The 17,247-nt window shown below is 66.8% G+C and overlaps 4 protein-coding genes across 4 annotated transcripts in view; all 4 read left to right on the top strand.

Annotated features, from left to right (window-relative positions):
* CAPN15 (calpain 15) overlaps nucleotides 1–1,601 on the top strand; it is a 24,058-nt gene extending 22,457 nt beyond the window's left edge. Inside the window, exon 9 of the mRNA XM_034669599.1 lies at nucleotides 1–1,601. Within this exon, the coding sequence (XP_034525490.1) occupies nucleotides 1–252 (252 nt within the window). The 3' untranslated portion in view covers nucleotides 253–1,601.
* A 6,221-nt stretch (nucleotides 1,602–7,822) lies between these two features.
* PRR35 (proline rich 35) lies at nucleotides 7,823–12,622 on the top strand. Its single transcript, XM_034669616.1, is given in 5 exon segments — nucleotides 7,823–7,907; nucleotides 10,496–10,751; nucleotides 10,754–11,006; nucleotides 11,008–11,520; nucleotides 11,764–12,622. Coding segments are annotated over 4 exon segments (1,617 nt in total). The 5' UTR covers nucleotides 7,823–7,907; nucleotides 10,496–10,534; the 3' UTR covers nucleotides 12,398–12,622.
* A 2,549-nt stretch (nucleotides 12,623–15,171) lies between these two features.
* NHLRC4 (NHL repeat containing 4) lies at nucleotides 15,172–16,028 on the top strand. The gene is given in 4 exon segments (XM_011226178.2): nucleotides 15,172–15,252; nucleotides 15,343–15,442; nucleotides 15,445–15,478; nucleotides 15,480–16,028. Coding segments are annotated over 4 exon segments (480 nt in total). The 3' UTR covers nucleotides 15,745–16,028.
* Nucleotides 16,029–16,181: 153 nt separating this feature from the next.
* PIGQ (phosphatidylinositol glycan anchor biosynthesis class Q) overlaps nucleotides 16,182–17,247 on the top strand; it is a 13,683-nt gene continuing 12,617 nt past the window's right edge. Inside the window, exon 1 of the mRNA XM_034670717.1 lies at nucleotides 16,182–16,315. The gene's annotated coding sequence lies outside the window, so the exon portion shown is untranslated. The remainder of the gene's footprint in view (nucleotides 16,316–17,247) is intronic.

Raw genomic sequence — 17,247 nt, 5'->3', positions numbered from 1 at the left:
GGCACCGCCCCCGCCCCCGCCCCCGCACCGCCCCCCACCTCGCTTCCACGGCCCTCACCGGCCCCCTCCCCCAGGCAGGTCCTGGTGATCCTGTCCCAGCTGGAGGGCAACGCGGGCTTCTCCATCACCCACCGCCTGGCGCACCGCAAGGCTGCCCAGGCCTTCCTCAGTGACTGGACAGCCTCCAGGGGCACCCACAGCCCCCCTCTCACGCCCGAAGTCGCTGGCCTGCACGGCCCCCGGCCTCTGTGACCACCCCACCTTCCCAGCCCCCACGCGCACTTTATGAGGGAGACCCCAACAGAGGACGCTTGAATCCGAATCTCAGGACCCCGCCCGGGGAGCCACTAGCTGCAGTAGCCTCCCAGGCCTTCCTCCCTGCCCCTCCCTCCTGCCCAGGGCCTCCCAGCTGCCAAGCAGAATACCTCGGACCCGCCTCAACTGCAGGGGGCCTGTACACCAGCCCCTCTGACCAGCCACCTCAAGGTCGGGTTCAGACTGCCAGGGCCAAGGTGAGGCTTCTCTTTGCCTGGGGGCCTGGGGTCTCCAGCTCACAGAACCAGCTCTGGGCAGGTCAGAGGCCAGGACCCCAGAGCGAGAGCAGGGGTCATCACTCCCTTGCGGGGGTCAGGCTGGGACCCCAGGGTGAAGAGCAACTAGCCCCTCTATGATGGATTAGAGGCTAGAACCCCAGAGCGAGCAGGGACCACCCCCCGTCTGTGGGGGTCAGAGGCTGGGATCCCAGGATGAGAGCAGGGACCACCCCTTTGTGGGACATGAGATCAGGAGCCTTCTGTCCCCAGCTTGTCCCCAGAGCACATTTCCCTGCCCCCTGGCCCCCACAAGGCAAGCAGGGGTCCTTGGACTCCCAGCAGTGTGTCCCAGGAGGCAGTGCCTGGAGACCGTGGGCTCAGGGCCGGGGATGGAGAAGGTCCCAGCTGCCCCTCTGGTGACACTATGCAATTCCTGGAGCGCCTGCCAGGATCGACGAAGCCATGCCCCAGGGGCTGGAGGCCAGGGGCTGTGGGTCAGGGTCCAGCCAGGCCCAGGCCCAGCCCTGCTGTTGGGTGAGGTGGTTTGTCCTCAGCACCACCTGACGTCTGCCAGGAGGACCAGGGTCCTGCAGCAATCCTGGGCCTCCCTGTCTAGGCAGACGTAGGGCCCAGCAGCCCCTCCCAGCTCCTCCCCCACCTCGGAAGCCCAGGTTGCTGAGCGGTCTCTTGGCTACCGGCTGTCCTCAGTTGAGGCTGCCGTCAGGCCAGAGTCCTGCGTCTGCCCTCGGACATCTGAAGCCAGCTTCCTGGGGGCCCACCTGGCCTCAGGGTCCTGCAGCCCCCAGGCGGTGGGCAGTCCCATGGGGCTTGGGGGACCTTTCACACCTGGAGAGACATCGGGAGGCACACCACTCCTCTTTGGGCCTCCTTTCTCTCCCCTCCTTTTACTCTGAGCTGTGACTATTTTTAACCCTGTATATATGGCCGGCTCTTCTGACACAGAGACTATTTTATCATTTGTCAGTCCCCATCCCTGTAGGATGGTTCTCCATGGGTGTTTCCAGACTCAGGCTCCAATGGACCAAATAAAAATGTTTTGTTTTGTAAGGGTGCCTCCTGGTCTGTCTGCTGCCCCTCCCAGGGTCCCTGGGCTCCCACCTCCCCAGCACAGGCAGGGGCTGTGCTGACGGGCATCTAGGCCTGTCCCCCGGGGGTGGAGGGGGGCGGGGGGGCAGCACCCCAGTGGGGCGTGACTCCAGTGCCTGAGGTCGGACTCACAAAGGACTTTGGGGGCACCGTGCTTGCCACTTTCGTGGCCCCTGAAGGACTGGGTGTCCGGGCAGGGCAGAGGCTTGGCCAGACTGTGCAGCGGTCAGCAGGCTGGTCCCCGCGCAAGCAGAACAACAGCCCTTGTGCGTGACTCTCCCTGTGCGACATCTGCTTTCGGGGGGGGCCTGTCTGAATCTATCAGAGTCATCAGGCGGGAGCAGACAGAGCGAGGGGGCTGCACGGGGAGAAAAGTTCCCGTCCGGGGTGGTGGCTCGCCTGCTTGTCCTCGGCCCCAGCCGGCCCGCGTCCCACCCTGCCCGTTCCGGGAGGCACCATGCCCATCTCACACGTGGCAGGCCAAGGCAGGCAGCCCCGCAGGCCGTGGATTGCACAGCCGGGGCCGCCGCCTGTCGTCCCCCCCCCACGGAGGCTGCAGAGTGGAGGGGGGTGCAGAGGCCGGTGCTCGGGCGGGTGTAAGAGGCCCGTCACAGGCCAGCCTATCGAATGTGAAAGCAATTAAAGCCACCAGCAGTGTTCGCTCCGGGCGGGCCTCGGGCAGCGGGGCAGCTGCCAGAACACATCTCACGGGCGCCCTGCTCCGCCGCGGCTGCGCTGGCCACACTGGGCCTTGTCCCGTGGGGCGGGGGCCAGGGCGCGTCCACCTGGAGTTGGCACAGAGCTGGCCTTGGCACCCCTGGGGCAGCCGGGACTCACGTCCCTCCCAGGGAAGGCTCAGGAAGCAAGATGCAGGAACGGCGGGTTCCCGAGGTCCTTGTGGTGTCAGGCCGGGCAGGAGTCTCCACTGGGGGCAGGGAGCTGTGTGCCCACCCCCTCCTCTTGAACCCAGGGTGCAGGGGAGGAGGCTCTAGAGGGGAGACGGGGGTAGAAAGAGGAGCCAGTTGCCCAGCCCCAAAGGGCACACAGTGTCTGAGGAGGAGTTGAGGGGCCCCCAGAGTCCAGACCCTTAGTTATGACTTGGGAGCTCATGGAGGGTGCCGCCAAGGGCCTGAGGTGGGAGCTCGGCCTGGGTCGGGGCCCCGGGGAGGCAGCGGAGTGAGGAGAGAGGATGGGGGACCAGCCAGGCTGGCCCGGGCCGTGGCCTTACCTGCCAAGGCCTCGGCCATGACTGGCAGCACCTGGGTCCCAGTGCTGCCAAAATGGGGAGCAGGCATAAGGCCAGGGACTGTGCCCTCCTCCCCGTCCCGGTTGGGCCCCGGCTCTCCCACCTTCTGGCCACGGGCGCTCCTGTCCTGGGCCCTGCCCCCCGTCTCTGCCTGCCGGGCTGGCCCCGTGCCCCCGCGGCCCTCTCTCCCGGCCGCGCGTCCAGGCCGCCTCACTGCCCCCTCGGCCACGGCGGCCCTCTCCAGGGGCCGGTGGTGTGTTCTCACTTGCGAGGCGTCCCTGTCAGAAGCACTTAGTGTACAAATTAGCCGCGGCCTCCCGCCTCCCTCCGCACGGCTGTGGGCGCTGGGCTGACAGGGCCGAGGCTCCGGGCGCTCTCCCGCCTGCCCCGGGCGCCCACACAGCCCGCGTGCACCCCTGGCCGCCCGCCCACGACCGAGCAGGAAGGCCGCTCCTCGCCAGCCAGCCCGGCTCCTCTGAGGGCCCCCGACCCTGACCTGGCCAGAGGGAGCGCTCAGCCAGACGCCGGGGGCCCGGCCGGCACTTGGAGCTACCGCAGAGTTGCGGCCCTGCAGCCCCCACCTGCCCCGCCCGTTGGCTGGCCTGCCACTCAGGCGGGGAAAATCATCTGTGACAGGCCCAGGAAGGCCGGGCCCCCCGGGGCCGCAGAGCGACGCACACAGCTCCTCTTCCAACATATGGCTGCTGTCGGCCCCAGGCGCTGCGCGGCCAGTGCTGGCTTGGAAGCGGGTGGGGGTTCAGGCAGCCCGAGCCTCTCATCCCACCCGTCCGGCCACACTGCTCCCTCCCTGATTCAAAAGGCCCCTGCCCCGGCTCGCATGCCTCCCATGACAGGGAGCTCCCTCCTGCTGCAGGCAGCTCTTCCCTGGCCCTCCAGGGAACAGCCTGAGGTGCACAGAGAGTCACCCCACTCCCCACCCCGGTGTGTCCAAGGACCTAACATGTGCGGGACTGGGACGGACGGAGCCGTGGGAGGGGCCTTGGGCCTCAGGACCAGGTGGCCTGCAGCCGGTTGGGGGAGGGGCAGCAAAGCACGCAGGGGCAGAGAGAGAGTCAGCCGCAGGCCTGGGGAGCTGCAGCCAGAGGGCTTCTCCTGGGTCCCCTGGAGCTTCCCAGCTGGGCCTCCTCCCTCGGGGTGGTCCTGCTCTGCCCCGCGTCCCTGGGCCTGTTTGGGTGGCCCCCTCGCAGAGTCCCTGAGAATTCCCCAGGTTCTGCTGGTGCGCCCCCCCCCCCCGGCGGGGCCACACTGTGCCCTGCCCGCGCTAGCCTGCGGCGGGGACCCACAGGCCTGCTCACAGCCCTGCCCAGCCCTGGCTCCATGGCTTCCCGCACAAGCCCACCGGGAATCTCCCGTGACTGCACCGTGCTTGCGGGGTCAGCAGCCTCAGGCTGGCACCCAGGACCCTCAGGTGGGACCCCACCTTCTTTGGCCCAAGCCCTGAGCCCACCCCTTTGAGCCAGGAGTCCCTGAGGCCACCTCACAGAGCCAAGAAGGAAGGAGTACCCAGGATGACCCGCGCTCTGGGCCAGGGGGCTCCTGCACAGCGCTCACCTGTCCCAGGGGCTCCTCGACCCTGCGTGGGGGCTCCAGTCCCTCCAGGTGTCTGCCCGGCACACCTGTCCTGAAGAGGGCTGTGTGTGGACGCTGAGGAGGTGAGACAGGCCTGCTGTGGGCACTGCTCCGCTGCCCCTGCCTTCCCTGGCCGTGCGTCTGTCCTGACCGCTCGGCCCCGGCACGCGTGTACCAGCATTAATGGAGGTGACAGGCGGACTGCCATGGGCAAGCCAGACAGTGGAGGTTAATGGCCAAAATGAGACTCTGGCTGGGGTTGGAGGGAGGGACCGGGGATCTCCACTGCACCCTACACCAGGACCAGCTGGGGGTGAGGCTGCTCCCCAGAGCCCCACTGGTGCCAGAAGCACCCAGAGACCAAGTCTCCTACCACCCCCTCTGCCAGTGAGGGGAACAAGGCAGGAGTCTCAGAGCTCAGAGCCACATGGGTGACCAAGCCCCAGAGCCATGGGGGTCCCTGTCACTGCTTCGGGGGCAGGGGACATGTCTCCGGGCCCAAGCTCCCCCCAGCACGTATGGAGTGGGTCCCAGTGGGGGGGTCATAACCCTCCACCCCCACTCCTGAGTGGGAAGAGAGGCCAGCAATGAGGGAGTAGATGGGCCTTGGGCAGAGGACACAGGGCTGCAAGGGGCTGGTACGGATAGCTCAGCCTTGCCTGGCTGCAGGTGCTGGAGACAGTCACCTAGTCACCTGCGCACCTGGGGGCCAGCCTGACTCCCACTCCCATGCAAAGGCCATTGGGCTGCAGTTGGACTCTCGCCCCCCCCGCCCGCACAGACCCCTCCTGGAAGCCCAGAAACGAGTGCAGGTCACGCCCCTTGGTGCTGAGTCCCTCTGGGGGTGCCACCACCTCCCCTCTTCCTCGAACTCCTGGAAAAGCCCACGCATGGGGGTGGCCTCCGTGACTGGTGCTGAGACGCGCCCTCCCCGCCTCTTCTTGCTTGTCCTGCCGCCTGGAGTCCCGGCTTCCTCCCTCCTCTCTGGGCCTCACCTGGGCTTCATGGCTGTCCTCTCTGCACGCTGAAAGGCAGGGTTCCCTGGAACGAGGGCTTTCTGGTCCATCACCTTCCTGCCCCTGAAAGGCGGGGGGGCCCAGAGAGTCCATACCCTGTGCTGGCAGCTGTGGCCCCTCCCAGACCCTCCAGGGCTCAGCCACAGAGGTGTGGCAAGGACAGCACTGTCCCTGGGACCAGGAGGCCAAGGTCTGGGATCCAGGGACTCCTGGATCCCACACTGTCTCCAAGTGGCCTGTGCCCTCGCCCCCTCTGGACCGGGCGTGTGATGAGGAACCCAGGCCTGGCTGAGCACATCCAGGGGCCTGTGTGCAGAAGGAACAGGCCTCCTGGCCTCTACTCTCCACAGGGCTCCTGGCGTGACGGCCGCTCAAGCTGTCTCCCGGCCTAGGGCTGCCTGCACGGTCAGCTGGTCAGCTGGGCCAGGCCAGGCGGGCAGAGAGAAGGCTAGCGTGCTGTGCCACCCAGCCCCCAGCCCTACCCTTTGGACTCGACGAGGAGAAGCAAGTCCCCTCGGATTGTGTCGGGGACGGTGGCACTGGGCCAGGAAGGAGACATTCCCCCTCCAACGAGCATCTTTGCACTGGGCACCCCGCAGAGCCACAGGGTCCTGTTCCTTACGGATGCCTGTCAGAGCTGACCAGAGCCAACAACTGAGCCACGGCCTCTCACCCTCCTGCACAGATGGGGAAACTGAGGCCTGGTTCACAGGGCCAGGTTCACGTTGGACTCTGGACCCAATGCTCTGCTCTGGCTGCCCCCAGTGGGGTGTAACACTCAGAGGCCCCCAGAGGGTACTCCTTCCTTCCCCAAGGTACCCCTGCCCCCCCCCCCATTTAGTGGAGAATACCCTGGAAGCCTGTACCTGAGCCTGAAGGGAGGGTGAAGGAGATCCTCACGGGGCCTTCTGTGGCCATCTCTGGGTTAGGGGACCTTCCCCCCAAACAAAGGCCAGACTCCCCAATAGAGACAGAGTCTGGCCCTGCCCCCGCACGTCTGTGATCACGTCTGCAAGAGAACCTGCCGGTCAGATGAATTTCTGCCAGGATCTAGCTGAGAAGTGGGACCCCTGACCATTAGGTTTTGGCAGCTCGGGGAGCAACACGGAATTCGGCACACTTTGGGAGGAGGGCTGGAAACAGGCCTGGCCGTGAGGACGTTAGCAGCAGGGGGTTTTATGGGGGGTCCGGGATACGAGCGTTTCCCTGCCCCTCCCCCACCTTAGGTGCTCCCAGGGGAGATGCAGAGCCGGGACACCTGTCAGGGTAGCGTTTCCAGAGAGGGGGAACAGAGCCCATGGTGACCATCCTTTTCTGAGCCTGAGCCTGGAGCCACCAGTGGGCAGGGCAGGGGTTTAGGGATTGTAGATCTGTTCAGCCTCCTGTTTGGACAAGAGGAAACAGCAGCGGAGCCAAGGCTGGGCCAGGGAGAGCTGGTGGGGGAAGATTTGCTCCACTGTCTGCGCACTGGGCTCTGCTGAGGGCTCCAGCCCTCCCGGGGCTCTGACTCTTGGCGGGTCCGAGCTCCTGCCCCATCCCAGGCTGGGCTGCAGCACACCCCCACCCCCCGCTGGCTCTGTGCCCCACAGCTCCCCTGTCCCAGGGCTCAGCCCCCAGGCCTTGGCTCAGGACGGTGGCTGTCAGGGGCCAGAGCCCTGCCCTGACGGATGAGCGCTGACGGCGCCTCTGTCGGTGCCCTCGGCCGCTGACACCCCGTCACACCGCTGCAGGGACCCCGGGAGACCCGGCCGCCTCTGCGCACTCCCGCAGCAGCCTGCAGGCAACGGGGGCGGGGACGGTGCCAGGCGCCCCTCATTCGGCCGCACACCTGCGCCTCCACTCCCCGCTCGTCCACACCGCTACCCGGCCGTCCCTGCCGGCTCGGGCGGTGCCACCGGTGTCACCGGTCCGCGTCTCACCCAGAGTTGCCGGCGCTGCGGAAGGGGCTGAGCCAGCGCGGCCTGGCGCGCGAGGTGAGTGCGCGCGAGGGGCCACCTGGGGCGCCCCCGGGGGGCCCGCTCCCCGCCCGCGCGAGTCCCCTCCCCCGTGCGCCCGGGTCGGAGGTCGCGGCGCCCCCGAGCCCCGGCGCGCCGTGGCGCACGCGCGGCAGTCCCGCCGCCAACTTCGGTGGGTGCGAGTCGGCGTCGGGGGGACGCGCGCGGTCGGCGGCGGAGGCTTCGGGGACTCGCTGCCGAGTGAGTGACCGCAGACCGCGCGGGAGGCCGCTCCCAGCGCTGGGCCTCAGTTTCCCCTACGGGAGTCCGTGTCGCTGCCCCTAGGGCCCGAGCCGGTCCCGTGGGGTTCGGGACCGCGGCTGGCAGCGGGCGGGGCTGGGGCGGGAAGTTTCTGCCGCGTCCTCGGGGCCACGCTCAGACTTCGCGGGGCGCCGCGGGCTTGGATCCGGCCAGCGCGCAGGTAGGGCGGGAGCCGGCGGCGGCGCGCCCTGCGAACTTTGGGGGCCGCGCGGGGCCGGGTTGGGCTTGAGGGGCGCAGGCACGACGAGACTCCAGGAGTGTTCAGGCGCGGGCAGGGCAGCGCCAGCCCCCATGCCCCCCACTTCTGCTCACGGGGACCCCCTGGGCGCAGCAGCCCTGTCCCCGTAGGAGGGCGCCCTCCCTCCAGGGGTGCGGTGTGCTGGGGAGAGGGAGGGAGCTGGGGTCTCGACTTAGCCAAGGAGGAGCCTGGTCACCCCCTCTCTACCATGCCCTGTGGGGCGCTCGCCAAGTCTCAGGGGGCCGGGGGAGGGGGGTTGGGGAGCTCTAATCCCCCTGCTGGCTGATGGTGGCTCCAGGCACCGGGTGCCCTCTCTCCCACTCTGGGGGTGGTGCCTCCAGTCCCCTCCGGACAGGGAAACGGTAGTGGGCTCAGGTGTCTGGGCCAGCTTGGGGGGGGTTCAGGCTGCCCTAGGAGCAGGCACCCGGTCACGCACTGGGACACGTGTGCAAATGAATGTGCTTTTGGGTGTGTGTGGAGGTGCATGCTGGTGTCTGGGGGTGTCTTCTGCTTGTGCACAAGCATGCTGGGTGGGTGCCGGGCATCCCCTGGGTCCCCGTGGGGTCAGCAGCTGCTGAGATGGCTCCCCCCCCACACACACACCCAGGTGACTGGTACGAGGGGGAGCATGAGAGGAGCCTGCTACCTCCCGAGTCCAGGGGCCTGACTGGGAGGTGGGATGGGTGGTGGCGCCAGGCGGCACAGCTGTGTGGCTCCCAGGGCTGGGTGATCGATGGCCCCAGTGCCGCCGCCTCTGTCTCCCAAGCACACATGCCCATTTGTCATCTGTATCTTGGGGAGGGTTGGGGAGACAGGGATGGGGCCCACCTCTGCTCCCACCACCAAGTCCAAGAGGGTCTGCTGCCCCTCGGGGAGCCTCAGGCCCTTTCCTGAGCCCAGCCCCCTCCTCCCAACCCCCACACCCTTCTCCAAGCCCCGTCCCCTCCAAGACATAGACACCCACAAACCAGTCAGTCCTCATCTGCTTTCTCCACCCCCTCCCACCGTGCCCTGGTGGTTGCCATGCTGACCCCCCTTTGAAGGATCCCTTCAGATGGGCAGCCCTCTCCACGCCTCTGGGGGTGCCCACCCAGTGTTTGGGGGTAGCAGACATGACTGCCTGCTGTGTGCAGAGCCTGAAGCCCAGCAGGGAGGACAGCCTGTTCCCAGGGCTGCACTGCACCCCAGCCCTGCCCTGCTCGACCCGCTGGCCGTCCCTGAGTCCTGGGGAACAGGGCGACTATATGTGTGTCCGCATCCGTAAGAGTATCCGTTGCCGTGTGTGTCCTCAGCTGTGTGTACATGTGTGTGCGAATTCCCTTGAATGTGTCCAGGTGCCTACTGGGCACCCCGGCCGTGCTCTGAGTCCTTTCGAGTGCACCACCGCCACGTCCACGCTGAGCAGTGTGCGCGCGTGTGCGCGAGTGTCCCGGCCCCATGCGTTTTGGTGGCGGACTCTTGAGCACGTCGGTCCAGCCGTGCAGAGGCTGCCCTCCAGGCGCTGGCTAAGGGCTCATCTGGAGGCTTGTAATGCTCGTGTGCAGGCACCGAAGCCCGAGTGCACACGCTCACCGCGTGCCCCACGCAGGCGCGCACTGGGGCGGTGGATGGCCCAGGTGGCAGCCCAGATGGAGTGCGGAGCGGCTTCCGAGTGAGAGTGTGGGGTGTGGGGTGTGGGGAGAGGAGGGTCTTGGCTGAGCTCGGCCGCTGCAGGCTCGGCCGCTGACCTGCCTGAAGCCACCCAGATGGACGAGGCTGAGCAGGTGGCCGTGCCGCGGGGCCACGCTGGGATGTCCACGCGCCCCCGCCTGGCTTGGCTCCCCACGAGGCCGACCCCTCAGAGACCTCCAGTGCCCACCCAGCACCCTGCTGGAGCAGGGGCACACGTGCATGCGCGCACAGACACGTGCACGGCTTTAGGGGGACTCAGGGCTGGTCTCAATGTGGCAGCGTTCACCTTGGCTCCCGGCACAGCAGAGGGCTGTGCGGGGGAGTAAGACGAGGAAGGGCTGGTGTCCCCAGGACCCGGCCTCGCCCTACCTGGCTTGGAGTCAGTCAGCAAATGCCCATCGGGCAGAGACTCAGGCGGGCATGGATGGAATCAGCCCAGAAATGGGCCTGCTGGGGGCTGGCGGGGCGGGGGGGACAAATGAGCTTAGGATCTGCAGATAAAATAGAGGACGCCAGTTAACCCTCTGTCTCGGAGACACAGCAAGCTGTGTTGGAAACATGGGCTAGAACATACGTCTACTCCAGAAGGATTCGCTGTTCACCCAAGTCAGATTTCACGGTGTCTTTCGTTTCTGTCTGCCGTCTCCGGCGACCCTAGCCGTGTGCGTGTGCGTGGAGCAGAACTGAAGGGGGGGAGATGGGGGGGGCGCACAGACACACAGCCGCGGGGGCCCAGGCTGCAGGGTGGGGGTGGGTGCCTTAGCCTCGGAGCCCTGCGGGCAGAGGGCGGTGGGGGGCCGGTCAGGGGGTGGGCACTGACCGAGGCCCCCTGTGCGCAGGTGGCCATGGGGCCTGGGCCCGCCCACTAGCAGGCTGCCATGTCCCGCGAGGCGGGCTCCTGCCGCCTGGGCCCCGGGGCGCGGGCGCGGGCGCGGAAGCCCAAGAAGCCGCACTACATCCCGCGGCCGTGGGGCAAGCCTTACAACTACAAGTGCTTCCAGTGCCCGTTCACCTGCCTGGAGAAGTCTCACCTGTACAACCACATGAAGTACAGCCTTTGCAAGGACTCGCTCTCGCTGCTGCTCGACTCCCCAGACTCCCAGACGCTCCCTCCACTCCAGACCCGGCCTCCCACGTCCTCTCCCTGCGCCGCCACATCGGGGGCCCCAAGCGGGGGGCTGATGGGTGCCCCGGGGCGCCATCCCCCGTGGCCCAGGATTCCCAGAAGGATGTGGGCCTTGGGGGGCTCCTGGCCGAGGCGTGGAAGCCAGGGCCGGGCAGGGGCCGAAGGGGCATAGCGATGGTGGACGCAGCTGCGGCGGGCCCTGAGAGCGGCGGGGGCNCCTGCTACCCCCCCCACCCCCAGCGAGTTCCCCGAGGCCCAGAGCCTCCATCTGTCCCTGCTAGGGGTCAACTACCCGCTCGGCCCCAGTCTCTTCTCCTACCTGGGGCCCTCCCTGGCCGCCGCAGCCCACATGCCCTTTCTGGCCTCGGCCAGCCCCCTGTTGCCCCCAGCCTCTGCTTTCCCTTCCCCACAGACCCCTGAACGCCCGGCCCTGGTCCCCCGCCTGTACTACCCCCTGCTCCTGGAGCATAGCCTGGGGCTGCCGGAAGGCAAGTCTGCCCCTGCCAAGCCCCTGGCCCCCCTGAAGGGGCCCCCTGGGACTCTGACCCCAGGGCTGCTAAAGGTGCCAGTACCTGGGCTGGGCAGGCCCTGGCCCCGTGGAGCCCCCAGGGACTCAGGACAGGAGGGGGAGCTGGAGCGGGCTGCCCAGAGTGACCCCAAGAGGAAGCTACCCCTGGGAAGCAGGATGGAGCCCCCGAAGGCCCCCTCCGGCACGGTGAAGTTCAGTGCCCAGAGCAGGTAGGTGTCAGGGGCCCCTGGCCGTGGGGGTGGGGAGGGGTGGGAGGCAGGCTGGCCAGGGTAGCTGGTCCCCGTTCTTCAGGCACAGAGAGGAAACTAAGTCCAGAGAGCCACGCTCTCTATCCATCTGGGATCCCAAGGCCCTCAGCCAGGCTGCAAAGGGGTCACCAGGGGGAGTGGGGCAGGGACTGGGGCACTGGGGGTGTGGGCAGTGCACCCTCTTGACCAGCTTCTACCCCCTAGCTTTCGGACTGGCCCCTCCGTGGTGCTCTGCCCTGAGGACAAGGAGCCAGGCAACCCCGAGACCCCGGGCCCTGCAGGCCCCCTGCCCCAGCAGCCCTTGGGCCTGATGCCAGCTGGCCCTGGGCACGTGGGTGAGGACCTGACTCGGGCCCTTGGTGACTATGCCAGGGTAGAGCAGCGCCTGGGGCAGCTGGCGCCTGCGGGGGGCCTGGCCCCTCGGCCTCTGCGGGAGCAGCTGGGCAAGATCCGCCAGGAGCTGCTCACCATCCGCCAGGAGCTAGAGCGGGCTGTTCGACCACCAGATGCACCCCTCGACCTCTCTGTGAAGCGAGCACCCACCAAGGGGCCCAAGGGGCCCGTGGGGGTCTGGGGGCAGCTGGAGCCGGGCCTCACGCTGGCCCGGGGGACCCCTGAGCCACCTAGCATGCTGGGCCCCACCACAGCTGAGCCTTTCTCTAGGCACACCACCAAATGCGAGGCTGATTCCAGCGTCCCGCCCCCGGGCCTGTCCCTTCAGGCCCCAGAGGACCCTGTCATTCCTGGCAGCAGCTGGGGTGCCTGTGGCGGGCCTGGGGGCTCCTGGCCCCCTGACGCTGTCCCTAGCCTCCAGAGCCCCCCTGGGGCCGAGGTCTGACCACACTGTCTGCTGCATCCTCTGTTCTTAACAGACAGAGCCCTTCAACCCCATGTCCACTGCCCAGCCCCGAACCTGCCCCAGCCCCAGGGGTGTGGCCTAGAGCCTGTCCAGCATGCCCATGGACCGACCTCACCTGCCGCAGCTGTGGCCTGTCTCTGGGGCCACAAGGGACAGCAGAGAGTCGTAGCTCCTTACTGATCACAGCTGTGAACGTTTAAATAGAAACCGTCTCACATACCCTGTCTGGGCCTCCTTCTTCCCCTGCCGTTCCAGCATCGCCACCAGCACACTCCGCACCAAGGAACCGTCCCTGGCCCCAGCATCTGAGTGGGCAGTGTCCCGGGCCACCCTGCTGGGTATCCACCTTCAGACCCTGACCTGTCTCCTGTGGACTGGGCACTTCCTAGGGGGCCGAAGTCTGGGAATGGAAGGGGGGCGCTTTCCGTCGAAGGGGGTAGAGCAAGGAGATTTGGGGGGGCAGGGTGTGCGTGGTCTGGGAGCCAGTCAGGCCTGTGTTTGAGCACGTTGGTGGTGGACAGGGACCCCTGGGCCTGCCTCCAGCCCCCATGTCCGGCAGGGCAGCCCTAGTGTCAGATTCAAGCTGGAGGCTGCTCCCTCTGTGTTTAAGTGGTGCCCCCACATTCTGTGGCCCAGGGCTGTTTGCCCACTGTGGCCTTCGCTGGCCCCCAGCCAGCCCCTGCAGCCATGATAGGCATCGGGTGGCCTTCACAGCTCACTGCGTCCCTCCCTGCATGGCCACACTTAGCCTTTCCTTCCCACAGGCGGGGGCAGGGGGCAGACAAGGAGGGGTGCCTGGGGGACCCTTGGACCCAGCTAATCACTTCTCTCCCCGGGAGCTGGCCATACCTTTGTACTCACCCAGGAATGGCCCCAGGGAGGGCAGTTCCTGCCTGAGCCTGGCTCCCCAAGCTGGACCAGCCGGGCTGGGCCAGTCGGAGCAGGACCTATGGTTGCCCCATTAATTGTGCTAGGCAGCAGATAGCATCGGCCGTCCACCCCACCGTGGGGCATTAAGAGGCCCAGTCCAGAGCTGGGGTGTGGGCCAGCCAGGTGGGAAGTGCTGTGGGTCACAGACGGGGGCTGACCCCCTCCCTTCCAGGGGCTTCCTAGTGAGTCCCCAGGTCCTGCGTCCAGGGGACACCTGCTCCTCCTTGGCCCCCTGGTGGCATCCCCGTGTGTCTATGGTACCCAGATTTCTTATCCCCCACCTGGCAGACATGAGCTTAGGGGCATCAGCCCAGTCTCGCAGGTGTAAGAAACAGGAGCAGAGAGACAGGACCCAACCCTGCCAGTTCCTTGGGGGGGGGGGGGGTTAGGATAAACCCCTTGGAGATTCCCCACCCAGACTCCGGTGAGTGAGATCGGAANCCTTGGAGATTCCCCACCCAGACTCCGGTGAGTGACCCAGCCCTTTCCCGAGGGCCTGACCCCGTGGTCCTGCTGGGGGAGTGTGGGTTGTTTGCTCAGTGCCTCCTGGACTCGTGAATTACATTAGGGCAGGTTGTGGACGGGTGTGGGGGCCTCCCTGGAGAGGGTGGGCTGAGCTGACCATGAGTGGCATCCAGATATGCAGGGGCAGTGGGAAGAATGTCCCAGAGGCCAGTGCAGAGGACCCGAGGCAGGAATGTGGCAGCACGGGGGCGCCCCTAGGGGGTTCAGCAGGTGAGTGAGGACTCCACACAGCTTTCTTGAGTCCCTGCCCAAATGTATTCTTGGTCAGAGTCCCACCGGCCCCTCCCACCTGCCCACACCAGCTGCGTCAAGGTGGCCCCTCCCTCAGGCTCTAGTTTCCAACAACAGAGGCTGTTGCTGCGGAGCAAGGCCCGGGGAGGCTAGCCGCAGGTAGGAGACCCCCCACCACTGCCTAACACTTCAGGGGTTGGAAGTTTCCAGGGGCTTTGTGGGGGCAATGGGCAGGGCCTTGGGCTGTCCCCAAGAAGGGTCACTTTCCTTGCTTGAAGGAAGGAAGGGTCCCCTGGGCAGATGACTTTGAGAAACACTGCCCATCTGTCAGCGTTCCCCCCACCCACACACACATACCTCGGGACCTCCCAATGCCCGGGAGCTCATGCAGGCCTCAGAGCAAAACCCGCAGCAACCTTTACAGATCCCATGTCCCCCAGAATTGTGCTCCAGGGGTCACATCTGGAAAAATGGGGCCTAGACACATGGCTGGTGGCGGGGCTTGCAGACTGGGCCAGCACTCAGGACCTGGTCGGACGAGGTTTGAAGCCAGCCCCCACCCCCGTGCCTCAGTTTCCTCATGTGTAAAACAGGAGAACACCAGCACTCCTGGAAGGGAGCAGGGGGTCAGGGGTCACCACTGCTTGGTGCATAGTGGGCACTATTTCTCTTGCAGCCCCACACTGGGCCCAGCCGCAGGACCTGGGCTCGGAAGAGCTGAGACTGTGATCTCTAGCCACCCGCCTGTGTGTTCTTGGGCCTCCTGGGCCTCCCTGACCCTCTGGCGGCCTGCCCCCAGGGCCCGCTCTTCGAGCTGGACCCACCCAGAGACCCCGCTCACTCCTGCGGCCCCGGCTGCTTGGGCGGATCCCAGTGCCCATGGGGGCTGCAGGAGGACCCCGGGGGCTGCCCTGCTCCCTGGATGGCCTGTTCTTCCTAACGGCTGGGCTGCACCCTGCGTCCACGTAATGGACCTCGAGGGATGATCCATCTGCCATCTGCCCTGCCACCTGCCAGGAGCTGGAGACTTTGTGCCAGAGGATGTGACTGGGACAGCTGCTGGGCTCATGGCGGTCAGCGACCTCGCCCACGGGGCTGTCCACGCGCTTCAGCTCACTGCCCGAGACCCCCAAGGCCGCGGGGTCACAGTGGGCACCTTCCTTGCCCCCCCGGGGGCTGGCTGCGGATGCCGCTGGCCGCCTTCTGATGGCTGACTATGTGCCCGGGGCTGTGCACAGCTTTGCCCTGAGCCCTGCCCTGGAGCCGCTGGCCCCAGCCTCCGCGCTGGGCTGGAGGGTCCCTGCTAGGTGGGCCCAGGGCCCAACGGGGGCCTCACCGTGAGTTTGGCAGTGCCCGCCAGCCCCTGGGCTCCCTGGGGGTCGGACAGCGCCCGCTTTCGGCAGCCAGCCGGCACCTGCGCTAACGTGGACGGCAGCGTGGTTGTGGCACATGGGCAACAGCGCCCCGTGACCCTGTTTCCTCGGGCCAGCGCGCCCGTCTGCCTGGTGTCGGAGGGGCTGAGGCGGCCCTTGGGCGCGGCCCGTGGCCTCAGGGCCGCTCGTGGTGGCAGATGCGGGGGACAGCTACGCCAAGGTGTTCCAGCGCCGCTCGAAGCCGGCCTGACCCGTGGGCTCCGATAGGAGCAGCCCCTCAGCGGGTGGGCGTGCAGCCTCCAGGGCCCCGGCCCCCACGGGAGGAATGGGTGGGGCCTCCAGGACTGCTGGCCACGCCTCCCCGAGCTTGCAGGTTTGCCAAGCTCCTGCTGTGCCGGGCTGCCTCCTGCCTTCCTCTTGGAGATGATTCAACTTCCTTGGGAGCCATAGACCCGTCTCCCCCCAGCCTCCCGTCCAAGGTTCACAGCCTCCAAAGTTGGGCCCTCTGCACACCCCGGTTTTCGGTGCCCCAGCACTCCCGGCTCCCGTGTCCACTCAGGCCCTGGCCCTGCTGGTTCAGGGCCCAGGAGGCCTGAGCTTTGGGGCCAGCCCCTGAAGGCTGCAGACCTCGCGTTGGGCCAGCTGCCAGCGTTCACCCAGGCGGGCTCTCTGGCCAGGTGGCCCAGCCCCAGCCTCCTAATCAGACAGAAGCAGGCAGGGTGGGTGCAGCTGGGCTGGGCTGGGCTGGGAAGGGCAGGGGTGCAGCCCCTCACTGTCCCCCATCTTCAGAGGCCCTCCAGGTGTCAAGCCTCTTGCAGCTTCTCTGGCCCTAACTGAGGTAAGGCAGCGCAAAAGAGGGGCCACCCCAGAGGCCACCCTGGGGTGGCACATGGCCGGGCTGGGGGCCTCCATACTCCTGGTCCACTTCTCCTGTGTGAGATCCTCTCTCAGGCTGAACCTGCATGCTCTTCTCTGCAAACCAGGAGCAAAGGGCTCCAAGCTCACGGGTGGGCGTGCTGGGAGGGTTCCAGGCAGTGGTCAAGCCAGGAGAGCCTTCCTATGAGAAAGGACTCCGGTTACTTAAGAAACGGGGGGGGGGGAATGAGGCCTAAAAGGGGTGGGGACGTGACGGTGGGACTCTACGTTTGGGGCCCAGCCAGGTGCCTAGTTCCAGTGAGGGGGTCTCAGTGGGAAGGGGACAGTGCCTGGTCCAGTCCGTCACCAGGACATTGCCTCTGACAAGGTCCCCTTCCTATGTACCAGGCCGTGTGGGTGGCGGGATTTAAGTGGTCTGTGTAAGGAGGCGTAAACACTGTGTGCTCATTAAACTCTCTTCGTTGCTACTGGTATCAGGGATATCCTTGCCTGGAGCAAGAGGGGCTAGGGACCCCTCTGACGACCAAACCAGATGTTTGCAGCTTCTGGGCTGGCCCACTGGGCCCTGGGGGGGACCTGGGGTTGCCCCTTTGCAGAGACCGTTGTTGGACGGGGCCAGTCCGGAGCTGGGGAGGCGGCTTCTTCTGGAAACCCACATAGGGCTTGGGGGTCCTTTCCCCCTGGGAGGGTGATAGCAAGGTGAGGTTGGGATCCCTCAAAAGCCAGGTCCACTGGGTGCCCCAGATGAGGAAATGGGGGATGGGGGAGGTTTGGCAGCTGTGAGAAGGTGGGGGACTGGAAGACAGAGGTGTTGGGGACACTGCAGGTGGACTGGAGGGGGGCCAAGGATGCTGTGTGGGGAGAACAAGGGTGCTGGGGGGACAAGGACTCGGG

The sequence above is a fragment of the Ailuropoda melanoleuca genome, chromosome 10, assembly GCF_002007445.2.
Source record: "Ailuropoda melanoleuca isolate Jingjing chromosome 10, ASM200744v2, whole genome shotgun sequence".
Classification (NCBI taxonomy): domain Eukaryota; kingdom Metazoa; phylum Chordata; class Mammalia; order Carnivora; family Ursidae; genus Ailuropoda; species Ailuropoda melanoleuca.
Note: the sequence above shows the minus strand (reverse complement) of the source record. Positions and strands in the feature narration are given on the sequence as shown.